Below are 20,690 nucleotides of genomic sequence, written 5' to 3' on the forward strand. Positions count from 1 at the left end.
AACTCCTGGATGCACCCGCGAGCCGGAGCCCAGAGAAACGGGACGGGCCTGGAGGGGGTGGGGCGGGGAGGGGACTGCCGAGTCCTGGAGGTGTGTCCATCCTCTTTTTCTCCACCTCCCCCCTCCGTGGCAGGTCGGAGCAGCTCTCCACGGGCCCTGGCCCTTAGGGAGGGGGCATAGTTAGCCGGAATGGAAGGAGGAGCCGCTGCACCTTTAAGTGTCATTGGAGGAAGCGACTGCCCGGGAGCTGATATATAGAGGGCAGGCCGTCCGCGCTGCCGAGTGTGGGGCGCCCCCGACCTGACCCGTGTGAGCCAGCCTGCGAGCCGCGGCTGCTGGTGCCGGAGGGTCAGAGCCTAGGCCAACCCTAACCAAGGAGGTCAGGGCGAGGCGAGCCGTCTGGGCGATCATGGCCACGCTGCTGGGCGCCTACCCCTGGCCGGACGGGCTGGAGTGCCCGCCTTTGGACGGAGAGCTTTCTGATGGGCTGGCATCGCCCGCAGCCCATCGTACCCCGGGGGAGAAGGGCGCCGAGAGCCGCATCCGCCGGCCCATGAACGCCTTCATGGTGTGGGCCAAGGACGAGAGAAAGCGGCTGGCAGTGCAGAACCCAGACCTACACAACGCGGAGCTCAGCAAGATGCTGGGTAAGAGCAGGGGCGACCCCGCCAAGCGCCCCTTCCCCAAGTCCTACCCTGTGCTGCTACTCACCGAGCGCGCTTGTGTGTGTGTGTGTGCATGGGTCCTAAGAGTCTGCAGATATATTGTGTGTGTATGTTTAGGGGTCTTGGGAAAATATAGGGGGCGGGGGAGGAACAAATACAATTATTGTGTGAATGTTTAAAATGAATACAGTGAACTTACGGATCCACAATGAGAATAGAGGCATTTGAAAGCGGAGCTGGTATTTTCTAGGAGACAGAGGCAGGGGGAGGGTCGAGGTAGAGGGACTTTGGGAGAGAGGAAGAAGGGACTGACCCCAGGGGAGGAGGATAGAACCCCCGATATAGCTTAGTCAAGACTTCAGGAACTAAATAAGGCTCTTGGGTCTGAATAAAACTGCGGGCACTTAGTCAACAAGTATTTATTAGACACTTACTGTATGCCCCGCCACTATGTTAAGCTCTGAGGGGGAAAAGAAAGGCCAAAAAGAAAGAAAAAAAAAAGGAAAAGAAGCCCCTGCCTCGAAGTGGAGGAACAACGCGAACTACTGTACACACGAGACTGACCTGAGAGTTGAGTGACTCCAGAGCCCAGGAACTTAAGACTCGCTGAAACCCTGGCACTCACCTCCCAGCCGGAGGGCTCTGGAGGGCCGAGTGTTGCTTGGTGCTAATTAACAAGACCAGCCTCGATTTGCTCCCCAAAGCGGGTTACGCATCCCGCCAGGATGGCAAAGTTAGAAACTGAAGCCGCTTTATTGATAGATAGGTGCACTGATGAACCCACCCCGGAAGGACGGAAAGGGCTTGTACCCGAAACATGGAGGGGAACGGATCGCTGTCAATCTGGATGACTAACAGGCACACGCGAGCCGGAAAGTAATTATTTCTTCCCCAGTATTTGCAGTACTGTTACGGTTTAAATAATAACAAGCATTATTAGCAACGGAGAAACACCTGGGGGTAAACATTTGGTATAAATTACTAGTAACACAAAAGTATTCGTAGAGCAGGAAAGGAAATACAGATAATCTGGCAAGATTCGTTACCCGAATTTGTAGTTTAGAGTAGGCGTGTGGGTTCGGATTCTCCCGAACGGTCTCTCACTCTCTCCAGTTGTGAGGGAAAAGGCACTGTACGCGTGGGACGGTTACGAAGGATCCCGGGCAAGTCCTCCGCAGCTGTTGCGGGACTTCTTTTTATGATTGTGAAGAGGACCTGGGAGGGTGTGGGCTGAAGGTAACCTGCGATGCTGGGACTTTGCATTGGGAAGTCGGACGAAGGCTCAGGCTTAAAGGTGCTTGGAAAGGGAAGCCGAGGTACTTTGAGGGGGGGGGGGGGCGGGCTCGGAATAGAGAGAGAGGAGACGACTCCTTTAGTCTCCTTCCTCAAAGATGAAAGGCTGAGTTTGTTTAGACTAAAAGTTCTAGACCTCATTATGTGTCATGGATATCACTTTGGCAGTGTGGGGAAGCCAGTGGAACTCTTCTCAGAATAATATGTTTAAATGCATAAAGTAAAATACATAGGATTACAAAGGAAACCAATTATACCGAGATATAGTTATCAAAATATTTTAAAAGATCCCCGCCCGGGGTTAAGAACCTTCTGTTTCGATCTTTAATGTAAAGGTGGGGTTTTATTTTGTTTTCCTTTTTTATATTCAAAAGAATAAGAGATGTCTCTCTTTTATTCTCCTGGGGGAAGGAGAATCTCTCTTTCTTTTTGCCGCCCCGTCTTCTGAAGGCCTATTTCATTCAAATCAAAAACTAGAGATTACTCGATTCTGCATGCATAATCTATGATTCCCTACTTCTAATTCTTGAACGGGGGACTTTTAAAAATTGGAGTTTTACTTTAGAGGTTAAAATGGAAAAGTATCAGATCTCTTTCCAATCCTGGTCTGGACCCTGTGGACAAGGGCAGCTTCCTTTTTCCCTTTGAGTTTTGACCATTTCATATGATAGAAAAGTCGAAGAGTGAACATTCTCATCTTTGTGGGCTAAATCCAACTGCCAAGATTTGCTTCCCGAGTCCCATTTCTCAATTTAAGTGGAAGGCAGGGCAAATCTGTTCTTGGCCGGAGATGCTAATTAAACCCTGACCCACCTGCTAGCTCCGGAGTCTCCACTCCGGGTTTCCAGTCATCCACCCCAGTTTCCTTGTTTAGGCCCAGAATGAGCAATTTGGAGAAAAATGACCGAGCCTGTAACATAATGAAGTCCTTTTCATAAGTTCAACACGTGACTTAGAATGGTTGGATCAAATCTAGAAGGGTCTGTAGGCAAATCTCAGGCAAAAGTGTGCATATAATTCATTGTATCAATTTAACAAACATTTATTAAGTGCAAAGCACAGTGTTTGGGTTGGCCATGGATGGATAAAAAAAAAATAGTCTGTCAGGCATCCTGTATTTGCCACTAACCTTAAAGGGACCCTCAGATGATAAAATTTCTCTTAAGAGATTGGATGAAAAATGCTTCTTCAGTAAAGTGTTCTTTTAATAGCAGAATTCACAGTTTTGAACTAAAGTGGTACTAGCTAATAGAGTAGAAATACTATTTTAGAAATAGAATTTTAGAGTTCAAAGGAACCTGAAACATGGTATTATTTAAACCCACTACATTTTGCAGTTGAAGAAACTGACTTGCAGAGAGATCAAAATACCTTGCCCACATCATAGACCTAGTTAGAGTTGTATCTGGTACTGACAGCCAGGTCTCCAGATCTCTCATCTCTTGGTCCAGGGCTCTTTCTACCACACCAATGCTCTTATCACTATACATACAGTACTGCCTCCTTGTTATTAAATAGGACAGTAAATCTGTATTTCAGTAATTATATTTACAATGAGAAGCAGTGTGGTGTAGGGCAGTGGAGTCTACTCAAATAGAAATGGGGGCCACTAATCTGAAAATAAGGCTCCCTAAGGATCACATATTGACTTACTTTTTTTTTTAATGTTAAGTAATTATTTACTTTATTTTTTTTTATATTTTTTTTTTAGTGAGGCAATTGGGGTCAAGTGACTTGCCCAGGGTCACACAGCTAGTGTTAAGTGTCTGAGGCCAGATTTGAACTCAGGTCCTCCTGACTCCAGGGCCGGTGCTCTATCCACTGCACCACCTAGCTGCCCCTTGACTTACTTTTAAAATGTAATATTATCTATGTATCATTGTTATTCTCATTTATTTTCTTAAATATTTCCCCATTACATTTTAATCTGGTCCTGATCATACTCGGGAGTGTTGTGGGCCACGTTTTTTGACACCTATGGAGTAGAAGATAGAAAGTTGACATCAGAGTTGGGAAGACTTGAATTCAAGACCTGCCTCTCTGTGTTGGGCCAAATCATAGCCTCTCAGTGTCACAGACAATCCTCTGTGGCTATAAGTACTAGAAGGTGTTAGTATTCATTGGTAGGGGGAGTGTCTTCATTGGGAGATTCCCCCTCCCCACAACACAGTTCCAGACCATATTTACAATAAACATACCTTTGCCCAGTGCTCAGGCCTCTCTGACTTAGCAACTAAACTATTGTATTTTTAAAGACTTGATTTTCTGAGCTATTTGCTCAGTGAGCAAATTCTCTGCTAGAGAGAGGGGCTTGCTGCAGCCTGGGAGGTGGGGTTCTTCCCCTTAGACTATGAGTCCCTTGAGAGCAGAGACTATCTTTTGCTATTCTTACACAAAGAAATCCCAGCACTTAGCACAGTGCCTGGCACATAGCAGGCTCTTAATAAAATGTTTATTGACTGACTTTGCAGGATAAGTATTTCCTTGGTTGTGTTTCTACTAAGACTTTTTTCCCCCCTGGTCACTGACTGCCAATGTCAATACCTAACCTGTTTCCTTGCAGAGCTGTCAACCAACTGTACGATCTCTATGGAGCAAGTCACTTAATTTTTCTGGAACTTGGTCTCATCCATAAAATTGGGAGATTAGACCAGATGATTGGACTGGGTGGGGTCGGGTTAATCAGGGAAGCATTCTTGCAAGAAGTAAATTTTTGAACTGGATGTTATTTCAGTAGCTCGATTTTTATGACAAGGGAAGTGAACCCAGGGAGATGAAACGACAGCTTCTGAAGCCAAATATCCAGTTACTTGTGGAGTAGATTATGGAATGAATTTACCCTCTACTCAGCTACCATAAGCCCACTCATTAAAGGCAACCTTGATGGTCAGAATACAGGTTGCAGCCTTCATATAGGTCATGGCTGGTGACTAGACAGAATCTAATCTCTCGTTAGGGAAGAACGACTAACACAGTCATGGACTAGAATCCTGTTTGCCTTTCAACTGTGAAGGACAATCATTTATTACACTCAAGATGTGGAGGGTGTGTTTTGATAGGCATTATTGGAAAGAAGTGCTCAGCTTAATGAGATTTCTGGATCCACTGATATCCTGATGAAAAATCCTCTAACTCAAGTAGGACTCTGTGCCTTGACTGACTTGAGTCTTAATTCCTGCTTGTACAATGTTTGAAATTTCCTGCTTGTAAAATGCCTGATATTTACACATTTTTATGGAAATCTAAGCATACAATCACTGAGATTTAGTGATGAAGGTAGGAGGTGACTTTAACTTCTCACGTGATTAGAATTGACACTTGAATGTAAGCAGAACCTTAATTAAATGAATTTTAAAAATAATTTCAGCTGCAGACAGGTCAGCTGGTCTTTTAGCAATGATGCAGGGTATTGCCTATACATTTGTATATGAGATGACGTGTGAGGTAGTGTGTGTGGGTGTTCATCAATTTCATGTGGTGTGTTTGTGGGAGGAAGAGTATGAAAGGTTAGGGTTCTGGAGGTGCGTGCAAAGAATTTGTGGTGGGAAGTGTGCGTGGGGCATCTGGGAAGGGCATGTGAAGTGCATTGTTTGTGTTTCTCTGTTGTGTGAGAGTGGTGTGATCGGGCAGCGCTGGGCCTGTGGGAGTTGTCTGGTGCAGACTGTGTGGGAGTGGGATTTTCAAACACCTGACCTCCAACACTGAAGGGCTCTAAAAGTGGCTTTTTCTACCCCTGTGAGCAGGAAAGTCCTGGAAGGCTCTGACTCTCTCCCAGAAGAGGCCCTATGTGGATGAGGCCGAGAGGCTCCGGGTACAGCACATGCAGGATTATCCCAACTACAAGTACCGCCCTCGTCGAAAGAAGCAGCTCAAGCGTATCTGTAAACGGGTGGACCCAGGTTTCCTGCTGAGCAGCCTTACTCGAGACCAGAACTCCCTCCCGGACAAGAGGTGTGGCAGCAGGGTTTCTGTGGGGGAGAAAGAAGAACATGGTGAGTACTCCCCAGCTACAGCCCTGCCCAGCCTCCGGGGCTGCTATCAGGAGGTACCCACTGGCAGCTGCACCAGCGCTAGCAGCTCCACTAGCAGTGTGGATGCCTACCCATATGGGCTGCCCACCCCACCAGAAATGTCTCCTTTGGATGTCCTGGAGCCTGAGCAGACCTTCTTCTCTTCCCCTTGCCAGGAAGAGCACTCTCATCCCCACCGTCTCCCACACATACCAGGAACTACGTACTCTCCAGAATATATGCCCAGCCCCCTCCACTGCAATCACCCTTTGGGCTCCATTGCCCTCACCCAGTCCCCGGGCGTCTCCATGATCCCCTCTGTAACCAGCTGCTCACCTTCCCCAGCATACTACTCTCCCCCTGCCTTCCATGCTCTCCACCCCAACCTTCATGCCCATCTGGGCCAGCTCTCCCCTCCCCCCGAACACCCAGGTTTCGATGCCCTTGATCAACTGAGCCAGGTAGAACTCTTGGGGGACATGGACCGTAATGAATTTGACCAGTATTTGAACACTCCCGGCCATCCAGACTCCACAGGGGGCATCACTATCAGTGGACATGCCCCGGCCTCCCAGGTGACACCGGGGGGCCCCACGGAGACCAGCCTCATCTCAGTCCTGGCTGATGCCACAGCGACCTACTACAATAGCTACAGTGTCTCCTAGACCTCTGTGCATATGGCAATTCCTGACCTTCTGCTCTGTGTGGACTGAACTGAGCGGAGAGACTAAAACAGTATTAGCAATAGCTTCCCTTGATACAACGTCTCTGAGGGCTCCCTCAGAATGGGTCAAGGTCTAAGCTGATGGATTGGAATTGACTTCGTCCTATAGATAAATGGACTTTTGCTGACCCACTTTCCCTTCCTGACAACTAGTTCCACTTTCCTTCAGCATATTTTCTTAATTCTCTCTACCACATGAACATGTCAATGTAAGACTCCTACTGATGCTGTTTAAGACTGAAATTTTCTCTGACTTTCCTCTCTTCCCATCATATGAAATACAACAGCTTCACTCCATCTCTGGGAATCCTTTCCCTGTACTCTTTTCCCTGCCTCAGACATAGGCTTGCAGAGGATCAGAACAAAAGGCATTGGCTTTCAGGTTAGCATAGTGGAACGAGCGACAGGGAGTCTGGAAAACTGAGGTCCAGTTATACCTCTGCTAGCAGACAAGCTAGTTGACCTTCAAAATAGTATTAAACAACTCCAGGCCTCGGTTTCCTCCTCTGTCAAATGAGATCATTAGTCTAGGTGATCTCCAAGCTTGCCTCCATCCACTTAGGAAACAAAAATGAATTAAGCTTTCAATTGTGCTCTCTGCATTCTGCCAACTTAAAAAAAAAAATTGCTACCTTTAAAAAATCTGTCAAAGAAACCAAGTTAAAACAGCAACCACAACTGTGACTTGGGAAATTGTTGGTTGAAGGTCTGTGGAAAATAAGAATGCAAAGGTGAAAGGAAGATCAGATAACTAAAGGTAGTTTTACATTTTTTCTGGATGGGTCTGTGGGAATAAAAAAATTCATGAAAACAGATGTAATCATTTATGTATCTGAAGATGATACTTGGACTGTTTCATATACCTATGTACACATATATGCAGGACTCTTCTGGAATACCTTCATCGAAACCCCATCTCTCATAACCATAAAGGCCATGAGGCAGGTTAGGACCAAACAGATTCACTTTCTCCCAATATCAGGGTTCATGAGATTTATGTACCATATTTTGTCATAGTCTTTTCTGTATAGGAAGGTACCTCTCTCTTGTCTCTTATCTCTGTTCTATCTCGCTTGCTTTCCCCTTCTCTCTGTATCTCCTTCCTTCCCTTTGCCTCCCAAGAAAATGTAGACAACTCACTTTGGAAGATTTTATGAGCCCCGATCCCACCCTACAGATATTTCCAGCCTTCTCCAAAGCCTCCTTTGAAGGAATATACTCAACACTGAGCAACAAGATCACTGATTGTCTTTCAACTTCAGTGTATTATTGCTTGTCGGGAACCTGTAAATTGATCATATATTCTCCCTCAATTTCCCCCTGTATTTTGTATTGTTAAAGTTTCTTTTTTTCTTCCATGAAAATTTTTTATTGTAAATCAATTATAAAACATGATTAATCTTCATGTTATTACTGCATATGAAATTTGATAATAAATAATAGTTGTAGCTACGATTGACTGATGTGCAATCTTGAATGTGTATTAATTATCTTTTTAAACACTACAGTTATAAGCTAAAATGTTCCATCTTTTATAAGAGTGATATTTGCTTGGAACAGCTGTGTAGATATTAGTTTGTTTAAACTATTTAATTTAAATAAACACTTTTTTTACCATGATGATTTTATCATTTGAATGATAATTTTTGGTCCCCCAAAAATGCAAAAAAAAGGTTTTCATGAGAGAAACATTTATTGTGTTTATCGTGTGCGACTTTTGTATGTACTATTAGTCAAAATCTTTTCTACGTCAACTTTTAAAAAAATAAAATATTTGTGGTTATATTTACAATTGCTTTGGTATTTTATAAATCCTGCTAAAACTATAAATCCCAGCACATTCTCCAGGAAAGAGTGGTGTTAGCATAGGCTTGAAATAAAGAGATATTGAGTAGCACATGGGAAGAAACTCTTTCTTTCCTGTAAGGTCTACAGCAGAGTTTACACATTCAAAGTGAATTGAATGGAGGGCAGCTAGGTGGCACAGTGGATAAAGCACTGGCCCTGGATTCAGGAGGACCTGAATTCAAATCTGACCTCAGACACTTGAAACTTACTAGCTGTGTGACCCCGGGCAAGTCACTTAACCCTCATTGCCCTGCAAAATAACAACAACAACAACAACAACAAAGTGAATGACACACATATATACACATACATATATACATATAGTGAATAGATATAATATTGTTACATATAACATATAATACACACATATGGTCACCTTTCCTGAAATTATCAGCCAACGATATTATTTTATACTGGAAAATAATCTCATCTACCTGATTCAATGTGTGTGTGTGTGTGTGTGTGTGTGTGTGTGTGTGTGCACGTGCACAGCACAGCACAACCAGATTCATAGAAGCTCAGACTGGGAAAGAACTTCAGAGACCATGACAGTTCCAACCCATATCTCAACAAGACTTTCCTTTATAACATACTGGATAAATTGTCATCTATTCCTGGCTGGAAGGCCTGAGGCAAAGAGGAGCCCTTCTGAGGTAGCTAGTTCTACTTTTGAATAGTGACTCCAATTGTTAAGAGGTCTATATTCCTTGTAAAAGAGTTCTCTATGCCCCATAAAGTTCTAGGTGAGGCCTTCAGTCTTTCCCTTCCACAAAGTAGTGACTTGGATGTCACCTATTTGAACTCAGTAACTTGTTTTCCTCAGGCCCTGATGTGCTGAGAAGTAAGTTCTGGGAGGGCCCAAATTGGCATTGTACTTATGATTCAATTATGATAATAATTGTTCATCATTTTAATAGCTCTTTATAGCTATAAGGAGCTCTGTAGACATTTTTATGGGCCATTTCTTGCCCACAGCCCAGGAGGAGCTCAATCATTCTCCTATCCTGTTGCATAGGCAGTGCCATTAGGAATTAGGGAGGGGAAGTGGCCAACTCAAGGTCATGTAATGAGTCAGCCAGAATTAGAACTCACAGCTAGGCAATTGTTGAGATCAGCCAGGCCAGGCTTAGGGTTTTTACAGAGCATTTTATGGCTGTATAGGACTACATAGTAATGTAGTGCAACAAAGTAACAACAAGGAAAGCAGGGAAGAACAAATAGGAAGTTATGGAACTAAAATTAAAGTGAAAAAAAAATCAATTAGAAAATGATTGGAAAGAAAGGCAGCAGGGGGTAGAGAGTACACTGGACCTAGAATTAGTTTCCTCATATTTAGAATGGGGGAATTGGGTTTGTTTAGATGTCCTCTAAGATATCTTCTGTCTCAAAAATCTATGATTTTGGAATCAGACAACTTGGGTTGGAGTCCAGTTCACCTTAACACTTCATAGCTGTATAATCATATCCTTTCTTGGGTTCTTAGTTCTCTTTTCTGCAAACTGGGGGTGATACTAATACATAATGCCTAACACATAAGTCTGTTGTAGGAAAAACATTTTGCTAACTTTAAAATTATCTGAGGCATTATGGCACAATAGAAAGAATAGTGACTTTGCAACCAAATAACCTGGGTTCAAATCCTGCCTCTGAAGCTTCTGACCTATGCATAGATAAATCAATAATCCTCTCTAGATATTTCAATTCCTCATCTTTAAAACGAGAGGGTTGGATTAGATGGCTCTTCTAGTTCTAAATCTATAATCCTGAGTTATTGTTGTTATTATTAGGTATCACCTAACAGTGATAGATTACAGCACCACCTGCTGACTGGAAGAGCTTTTGTAATGTGCACTTATTGTTCATGTTTTCAGACAAGGCCTGGGCTAGTAGTGGGGAGAACAGGAAAGACAGACAAAAGGATATTAAAATCTTCTGCTCATTCAGAAGCCATTACTCCTCCAGATAAATCTCTTATTATCTGGGGACTCACTGTGGGGGATGATGGTATTCATGGTGGTGGTTGCCATTGCATTATTCTTTTGGTTCTCAGGGAAATCATAAGGTAGACTGGTGGTAATGAGAAGCAATCATTCTTTTCTTCCCTTTTTGCTCTTCCACCCCTCCTTCAGCTTCCCTGGTCCGCCTCACTTCTTCACCCCCATCCTGAGAAAAATGAATACATTGTCACATACAGGAAAAATGACCATCCATAAACATTTTTCAATGTATAGTTGAAAAGAAAAAGGAAACCCAGAAGGGGACAAAAATAGAGCAATTTTGTAACTACCTAATTAAATGATACTCACATACATACAGTACAGGGTATCCCAAAAAGTCTTTTTTTTTTTTTTATGGAACGTTTCACGAATTTGCGTGTCATCCTTGCGCAGGGGCCATGCTAATCTTCTCTGTATCGTTCCAATTTTAGTATATGTGCTGCCGAAGCGAGCACCCCAAAAAGTCTTAGTGCAGACCTTTGGGGAATCCTGTATGTATATTACACACACACACACACACACACACACACACACACACACTTCCCCCCCAAAATAAATCATACCTAACAGAAATTTACAGGTTTTTAAACAACAGCAACAAATATAACTAACATTTCTATAGCATCTACTATATTCTAGTCACTGCGCTAAGTACTTTACGATGATTATCTCGTGTGATCCTCACAACAACCCTGGGAGATGGGTGCTGTTCTTATCTCCATTCTCCAGTTGAGGAAACTGATCAAAGAGGATAAAATCCTCTTTCTTGTTCTTCTTTGTTGAAATGTTTGTGTTTGTGGATGATTGTTATATAGCACAACCCTCTGGGCTAACTCTGGACTCACACTGGAATAGCAGTTTAGGTTCCTAGAGGGCAATGAATCCTCTTCAGGGTTTTAGGGGTGACTCCAAGGAACCAATTTTTCTAATGCTGTTGCTCCTAAGTTCCCATATCATGTATTTCCCAACATTCCACCACCACTTTACATCAATTAGTTGGGTTTTTTTTTTGTTTTGTTTTAGTGAGGCAATTGGGGTTAAGTGACTTGCCCAGGGTCACACAGCTAGTAAGTGTTAAGTGTCCAAGGTTGGATTTGAACTCAGGTACTCCTGAATCCAGGGCTGGTGCTCTATCCACTGCGCCACCTAGCTGCCCCCATCAATTAGTTTTTACAGGTGGGAATTGACCAAGAAGGTATAGCAAGAACAATGGTGACAAAACAATCCCTCTCCATCACCCAACCTTGGGGACAAACTATTCCCTGGCATACCCATAGGATTCTTGGGGAGAATAGGCTCAAAAATTCATATGACAAAAGTAGTCAGGCATACACATAGGGACCAAGTGGAGTTAAGGGGTGCCTCCTTTTCTCTTTTTGCAGACTACCCATCCAATTTGCTTCTGCTTTTTCAGTCAGGGCTAGCTCCTTGTGAGGCTTAGTTGTCTTGGTTGATGGGACAATCCATTGCAGGGCTGGGTCAAACAAATGGCTCCTGGATCTTTGACAGACTCACCTAGCTGCTCCTACCCAGGGCTGGTTGCCAAGTGGTTAGGCATCTCTGAGGTCTCAGCTGAAGGCAGTTTACTCTCAGGAGCGATATCACAGTAGAAAACAGAGAAGGCAGTCTCCTAGGTCCTTGTTCATACCCCACCCATGCTTTCACGGGTATACATGGCCCACCACATTGTCCTCTCTCCCTTTGTACTAACAGCTTGGGTGGGTAAAGAGCACTGAAGAATCTGGTGAGAGGTGCTTATGGGAAAAGGCCTGATTCAATAACAAATTCTCTTTTGTTACTTCAGGTGATTAGCTAGTGTTTCACATATGTGGGGTCACTAAAACATTGTTTTTCCGTGCAAGGATTCAATTAGTTTTGGTAGCCTGTTAAGGAACAGGACAGTTAAAGATTCAAACCTATTCTGAGTGATAACAGCTCACATTGATGTAGAATTGTACATATATTATCTCATCTGATCCTTACAACAAGCCTGACATATATATACTACAGGCATTCTTACCTCATACTACAGGTGAGGAAACTGAGGCTAACAGAGGCTAAATGACTTACCCAGTCACACAGCTAGTAAGTGTCTGAAAAAGGATTCAAAGCCAGGTTTCTTCAGCATGCGCTCCATTTGGCATGGACCATCTCTCACTGAAGGATCTCTAAGTAGCTAGCTTTATTAGACCCAATTTACATAGGGAACAAAAAGTCTAATTTCCTGGCCTTTGAATAATCAAGAAGGAACTGGTTATGTCCCAGTTTGAACTCCCAGCTTCCCTGGGGCTGATTGCTGCCACCATGCCAGTCAGTCAGTCAGTCAATTAGCATTTATTCAAGCACAAAAACAGTTCCTGCCTACATTATAATGGGAGAAGACAAGTTCTCAAAGGAAGGGCCCTCTTCTCTTCCCTCTCCTCCACTTTGCCACTCCCCCCGGGTACCAGGGCAGGACCTGGGAGACAATTGTTTGTGAGCAACCATCAGGGTTCATAGCTGTGTGTGTGTGTGTGTGTGTGTGTGTGTGTGTGTGTGTGTGTGTGAGAGAGAGAGAGAGAGAGAGACAGAGAGAGACAGAGAGAGACAGAGAGAGACAGAGACAGAGACAGAGAAGGTAATGGGGTTGTAAAATGGAAGGAAGAGTTTGGAGGGAAAGGAAACTTAACAGAATTGCATTCTCTTTTTATGTCTCTGGAGGACATGGGGGTGGGTAGGTAACAAATGCATCTAAGGGGTAGATATTTATTAGTCTCCTGTCATTGTCAATGAGGAACCTATGTCTGATGCTAATTTCAAGCAATAGCTGAGATATCTGCCTCCTTTGCCTAGTCACCTAGATGGACTCTGGCTTTGAACAGAAAGAATAAAACCAATAGAGTCCCTTGTGAGTGAGTGGGCTCCTGAGGAAAGAGTATGAGCCAGGGCCATGCAGACCTGAGTTTGAATCATGGTTTTGCTACTGTTAGTTATATGGCTGACTTTGGGAAATTCATTTCAATTTTGGGGGCCCAGTTTTTCTCTTTTGTACAATAGTATCATCCCTGCCTAGTGGATAGAGTGCTGGACCTGGAATTAGGGACACCTGAGTTCAAATTTTACCATAGTCATTTAACCAGCTTCTGTGTGACACTGAACGAATCACTTAACCTCTGCCTGCCTCAGTTTCCCCATCTGTACAGTGGATAATAATAGCATCTGTCTCCCAGGGTTATTGTGAGGATAACATGAGATAATATTTGCAAAGTGCTTCACAAACCTTAAATTCCAAATAAATGCTAGATATTATTAGCTATTGTTACCTCACCAGATTTCTGTGAGGGTAAAATTAGATAATGTCTGTGAAAGTGTTTCAAAAGCCATCAAATTCTGTGCAGCTGTAAGGACTTAGGTAAGTCACTTATCCTGTCTGGTCCTCAGTTTTCTCATCTCTTAAATGGGGAGGTTATGCTAAGGGGACCTCTGAGGTCCCTTCCCGTGCTGGGATTCTGTGCTTTCCTAAAACTGGTCAGATTTAAATGGCCATCTCTGTTTTTCACTGGATCGTGACTATCAGTGAGTAGTTTTCCCTCCTTGCTTCTATCATCAACTCAAGAGTATCCTTTTTCTTTTACGTGTGATTATTGTAATGTTCTATAGCTTGGCTCAACATAGCTGCCAATCTATTGCTTACTATTCTTAGCCAATTGTGTGTTTACATGTGCATGAGCATGTGCGCATGCGTGTATTCTTTGCATGTCAGCCCCAGCACCAACCTCAGAAGAAGTTCAACCAGCTCCCAGATTGCAAAACAGATAATTGGGTTGGCTAGATTTCCCCAATCCTTCTTACAATTGCCAATGTCATCATTGGGCCTTGTCTAACAACAGTGAGTCCAAGCCTCCCCTCTTGGGAGCTCACTACCAGCGTGACTGATGAGGTATCTTATAATGGGTAGAATTTTACTTGAGAAATATCCTGTGGGAAAGGCTACTGTGCTAGGAGCTGGGAGCTGGGAGAACCGAGTTCTTGTCCTGGTTCTTCCATTTAACCACCTGTTTGACTTTTGCCTAAACTCTTTGGGCCTCAGTTTCCTCATCTCTAAAATGGGAAAAATAGTGACATATCTGCTTTCTTCATTGGGTTGCTGAGTATCAAATGAGACACTCACTGCATATGAGAGTGGTTTCAAAACTAAATCACTATAAAGATGTGTGGTGAGGTAAACAACCAGGAACAATAAATACAATGATCAAAACAATGCATAATGGGCTGATGAGTCCAGTCCTTATGAGGATGCTCATTTTCCCCCATTGATGATAACTCTCTAATAATGCCTCAGAGAAGAGATATGAGAAGGCACCACTCTTCTTTCCTTGCAGAGGTGAAGAAATCACAGGTATGCAACATTATATATAATGTTGGACTTGGTTAGGGGCATCTAGGCTGCCCAGTTGATAGAATGCTAGGTCTAGAAAGCAGAAAGATCTCAATTCAAATCTTACCTCAAATACCTACTAGCATTATGACTTTGGGTAAGTCAATTAACCTCTGTTTGCCACAGTTTCCTCATCTGCAAAATGGGAATATTACTAGCACTCTACTTGCCAGGGTTGTTGTGAGAATCAAATGAAAGAATATTTTGGAAAGCAGTGCCCCATACATAGTAGATGATATATAAATGCTCATCATTGTTATTATTCTTTTTCCCCCTTTTTTTCTTTTTTGCATTTCCATAACAAAGTAGAATAGGAAAACAGAGCATTGCCCTGAGACTGTAATCTACTATGTACAACTTGTTATTTCTTCCAAGTATACCACTCAGTTAACATGCAAAATTTCTCCCCTCCCCCACCAACTTCAAGATGGTGACCATTAGACTTAAATTTGTGTATGTGTATACACAGTGTACATATATATTTATGCATATGTATATGTGTATAGATGTTATATATGTTTTATACACACATGTACATATATGTGTGTATATATATGTATATATGTTGGTTCTTTTTCTGTATTCAAGCTACTTCTTTCTTCATAGACCCTTTAAGGTAAATTTGGTTGCTGAAAGTTCTTCTTATAACAATACTGATAGTGCTAGGTGGTGCAGTGGATAGAGCACTGGCCCGGGTTTCAGGAGGACCTAAGTTCAAATTCAACCTCAGACACTTGACACTTACTAGCTGTGTGACCCTGGGCAAGTCACTTAACCCCAATTGCCTCACAAAAAACCCCAATACTGATGTCCTGTATAGAATATTCCCTTGGTTCTGCTCATTTGGCTTTTCATTATTCCACAGAGGTCTCTCAGAATTTTTCTAAAATCATAGAGCTCATCATAAACATGTAACACAATTTGTTCAGCCATTCCTCAATTGATGGGCATCCCATCATTTTTGTTATTCTTCTCAATGTGTTAGTTTTGCTAAATAGTTAAACATGTTTTGTTGTTGTTATAAGAAGGGAGAGGGATATATTGGGAAATGAAGGTGGCCTTAAAATAAAATAAAATATTTCGCAGGCTCACGAGATTCTCATGGAAAAGATGGAGATATATGGACTAAACAATAGTATAATCATTTTTGTCAATGACTTTATTAAAGGAAAGTTCAGTTGTTTTTCAGTCATGTTCAACTCATTGTGACCTAATTTGGGGTTTTCTTGGCAAAAAATACTGGAGTGGTTTGTTATTTTCTTCTCCAGCTCATTTTACAAATGAGAAAACTGAGGCAAACAAGGTTAAGTAACTTGCCCAGAGTCACAGAGTTAGTAAGTGTCTGACACCAGATTTGAATTTGAAGATGAATCATCTACCCAGCAAAACTGTGTATAATCTTTCAGGGGAAAATGGGAATTCAATGAAAGAGAGGATTTTTAGGCATTCATGATGAAAATACCTGAACTGAATAGAAAATTTGACTTTCAAATACAAGAACCTAGAGAAGCATAAAAAAGTAAACAGGAAAAAAAATCATGAGGGATATTAAAGGGTTAAACTATTTACATTCCTACATGGGAAGATGATACTTCTAACTCATAAGAACTTTCTCATTATTAGTGCAGCTGAATGGAGTATACTTAGACAGAGGGCACAGGTGTAAGTTAAGTATGAAGGGATGAAACCTTTGAGGCATTTATTTATTTATTTTGTTTTGTTTTGTGGGGTGGTCAGGGTTGGGTGGCTTGCCTAGGGTCACATAACTGGTGAGTGTCGGGTATCTGGGGCCGAATTTAGGCTCAGGTCCTCCTGGGACCAGGGTTAGTGCTTTGTCCACTGCATCACCTAACTGCCCCATGTTGACATAATTTTTAATTAATTAATGTATGTATATATGTTTGTATTTGTTTATTTTTTTGGTGGGGCGATGAGGATTAAGTGACTTGCCCAGGGTCACACAGCTAGTAAGTGTCAAGTGTCTGAGGTCAAATTTGAACTCAGGTCCTCCTGAATCCAGAGCTGGTGCTTTATCCACTGCATTACCTAGCTGCCCCTGATATCTTTTATTTTAATTTAATTTAATTTTTTTGCGGGGCAATGGGGGTTAAGTAACTTGCCCAGGGTCAGACAGCTAGTAAGTGTCAAGTGTCTGAGGCTGGATTTGAACTCAGGAAAATGAGTCTTCCTGACTCCAGGCCCAACACTCAAAATCTACTGTGCCACCTAGCTGCCCCTACAAAGGTTGTTTAGCCTGTGGGAGGGGGAACATAAGAAGGATATGATAACTGTCTCAAGTTTTAAAAAGAGGGCAGGTAGGTGTCGCAGTGGATAAAGAACTGGCCTTGGATTCAGGAGGACCTGAGTTCAAATCCAGCCTCAGACACTTGACACTTACTAGCTGTGTGACCTTGGGCAAGTCACTTAATCCTCATTGCCCCACAAAAAAAAGAAAGATTAGATGTCCTCTATTTGTACCCAGGAGAAAGAACTAGGAGCAATGAGGGGATGGTATGTCACCAGGGGCATCTCTGTCTTTCACAGTGGTTGCCGAGAAAAGCCACTCCAATTTCAATGTATTCTCTAAGCGCAACCTCCCCAAACTATAGTTCACAAGCCCCCACTGATGTGGTTAGCCTTACTTGTCAGTCAGAAAACACAGTTTAAAGCAAAGGCATCTAATGAACCAGCATAGTAAGAACAGTAGCCATTGAATCTGAAGCTTGCTCTCCTGCAAATATTCACACCCTTAGTGGACAAGAGTGGACACAATGAAGGATCATCCAAGAGGGACACATGTGTAGGGAATATGTTTGTGGACACAAAGGTGGAGGAGCACACATGGCCAGGGTCCACACAAGGAGATGGGTAATACAGACTTCTATTGCTGCAGGGATGCCAATATCTTGTAGAGATGTCCTCACCTTGTTTTCTCCATGTCTGTTTCTTGCTCAGCTCTGTCAGCTGTACCTCTTCCCATGGATGGTGTGTCCCTGTTTTCCTTCCTGGGCATCAGCTGGAGGCCTCAAGTGCTTTCTCTCAAAAAGAGCAGGAATCACTCATTTATAACTTACATTTATCATTTTATGGAATTATTGAAAAACATGATTCAGAGATAGGGTCCACAGGTTTCTTCAGATTGCTACAAGAATCCACAACACAAAAATAGATTAGGATACCGTGCCACAGATAAAATATGTAGAGACAGCAGCCCTGATTTGAAATGAAGCAAGAACCATGGAGAGACCCGCAGTGTAATGTTATAGTAGTGTGATAATGCCACTTTTCTTGCCACCTGACTAAATGCAAGTTTTATCTTCAGTAAAATGGGGCCTCAGATGCTGAATGAAGTCTCGTTGTACCTACCTTTGCAACATTTCTCAAATATATGTCCTCTGATACCGTCGCCTCTGTAGGGCAGGCCCTCATCACCTCATGCTCTCACTCTTTTTTTTTTTTTGGTGAGGCATTTGGGGTTAAGTGACTTGCCCAGGGTCACACAGCTAGTGTAAAGTGTCTGAAATTGGATTTGAACTCAGGTCCTCCTAAATCCAGGGCCAGTGCTCTATCTACTGCACCACCTAGCTGCCCCTCATGCTCACTCTTGCAGAAGCTTGCTGGTAGGTCTGCCTGTCGCTCCAATCTATCCTCTATTCGGCTGCCAAAGTCATTATCCTAAAGTGAAGATCCTACCATGTCACACCCTCCCCCCAAAATAAAGGCCAGTGGTTCCCTATTACCTCCAGGATCAACACAAAACTCTCTGTTTGGCATTCAAAGTCCTTTATCACATAGCACACCCTCCCCTCACTCCCTTCCAGTCTTCTCACCACTTAAACTCTACTCCTCCCTTGCCTCACTCAGATCCAGTAACACTGGCCTGTTTGCAGTTCCTGGAACAAGACATTCCATCTCTCCGGATATTTTCACTGGCGATCCCTCCACCCCGTGCCTGAAAGGCTCTCCCTCTGGAATGTCCTCCTTCCTCATCTCCATTTCCTGACTTCCTTCAAGTCTCAGCCCAAATCCCACCTTCCACAGGAAGCCTTTCTCAATATCTCTTGATTCTAGTGCCTTCCCTCTGTTGATTATTTCCTATCTATCCTATATATAGCTGTTTCCACATGGCTGTCTGTATGTTGTCATCCTTATTAGATTGTGAGCTCCTTGAGAGCAAGGTCTGGTTTTTTTTGGTTTTCTTTATACCCACAGCCCTTAGTACACTTCCTGGCATAAATCAGGTGCTTAATAAATGCTTTGTGGACTGACTAACAGGAATAAAATAGATTCATATAATTCCAGGTTTGAAAGAGACCTCAGAGGTTCGTCTGATCCATCTTGCTACTTAGAGGCAGAGCTGCTTCACAAGCCATCCTAGGCACGTGGCTTGGTTTCCATTTTTATTTTTTAAAGCCTCCAGGGAAGGAAGCTTTTCCTCACTAAGATAGATTAATGCTTAATGGGTCCTATTGTCAAGAAGTTCTGCCTTTTAGCTAATATTAATCCTTTTTGCCACAGTATAAGCCTGTTTCTTCTTGTTCCATCCTCACTGGAGATGGGGAAACAAGGATTCAAGATTCTTTATATACCACACTTGAAAACTTGTCACTTCTTAGTTTCTGTCTTCCAGACTGTCATCTTAGGTCTTTCACCCTCTTTCCTCATTCATACTACATTCCAGGCCTTTTTAGGGGTGGCATAATGGTAGTATGCTGGCCTTGAAGTCAGGATGTCCTGTGTTTAAATCCTGTCTCTGACACTTACCCTGAACAAAGCCACTTGACCTTCCAGACTCAGCTAACTCTAAGTCTATACATTATAGACCCATTGCAAATCTGCCTCTGTGGAAGGAGTTTCTACATGGTGCACATACTAATAAAACCACAGGTCATAGAAATGATCATTTAATAATTTGATAGGATTCTCCTTGGCACTTTCTCCAAGTCCTTCATCTCCTTAAACCGTGAAATGTTAAAGTAGGAAGGTTGTAAATGGCATGGTTTTCATGGCATGGAGCAATGGGGGAGGTAAGACACTTAGAGTAGAGAAGCTATTGTAACTTGAGCATTTACTTATGAGGGAATTGAATCAAAATGGTAGTTACTTTCTCCTGGGGGGGGGGATACAAAGGCAATGGGTATCATTATTATTTGGGGCAGCAAGATGGTGCAGTGGATAGAGTGATAGACCTGGAATCAGGAACACCAGAGTTCAAATCTGTTCTCAGACACTAGCTGTGTGATCCTGGGCAAGTCACTTAAGGAAATGGCAAACCACTCCAGTATCTTTGCCAAGAAAACCCCAGATGGGGTCACAAAGAGTCAGACATGACTGAAAATGACTGAACAAATCATCATCATCATTTTCACCATTATCATAATGATTATTGTCACCATGGCCACCACCACTACTCCCTTCCTACTCCTTCTCCACATTACCATCTTCTTCCTCCTCTTTATAAATATCATCCTCATTCTCCGTCATCATCACAATCACCACCAATACCTCTACCATCACTGTCACCAGCACCATCTTACCCACCCCCCATATCAACACCACTCCACTATCACTACCCTTTCACCACCATTACTAACACTACCATACCAATATCATCCCTACTACATTACCACTCTATCGTCATTTCTCCCAGTCTCATTGACATTGAGGCCACACCACCACTACCCCTATAACTATCACCACACCAACCCCTATCACCACCATTTTTACCGTTACCCT

General features: G+C 42.9%; 1 protein-coding gene and 1 non-coding gene across 2 annotated transcripts; one reads left to right on the forward strand and one right to left on the reverse strand.

Moving 5' to 3' along the window:
• Positions 1-253: 253 nt before the first annotated feature.
• SOX7 (SRY-box transcription factor 7) lies at positions 254-8,312 on the forward strand. Its single transcript, XM_043985918.1, has 2 exons — positions 254-647; positions 5,702-8,312. The coding sequence occupies exons 1-2, from the start codon at positions 410-412 to the stop codon at positions 6,631-6,633; spliced, it is 1,170 nt and encodes a 389-aa protein (XP_043841853.1). The 5' UTR covers positions 254-409; the 3' UTR covers positions 6,634-8,312.
• Positions 8,313-10,885: 2,573 nt separating this feature from the next.
• Positions 10,886-10,992, reverse strand: LOC122744800. The gene has a single exon (XR_006355144.1). It is a non-coding gene; the product is annotated as a U6 spliceosomal RNA (small nuclear RNA).
• Positions 10,993-20,690: the final 9,698 nt, after the last annotated feature.

The sequence above is a fragment of the Dromiciops gliroides genome, chromosome 2 (assembly GCF_019393635.1).
Source record: "Dromiciops gliroides isolate mDroGli1 chromosome 2, mDroGli1.pri, whole genome shotgun sequence".
Classification (NCBI taxonomy): domain Eukaryota; kingdom Metazoa; phylum Chordata; class Mammalia; order Microbiotheria; family Microbiotheriidae; genus Dromiciops; species Dromiciops gliroides.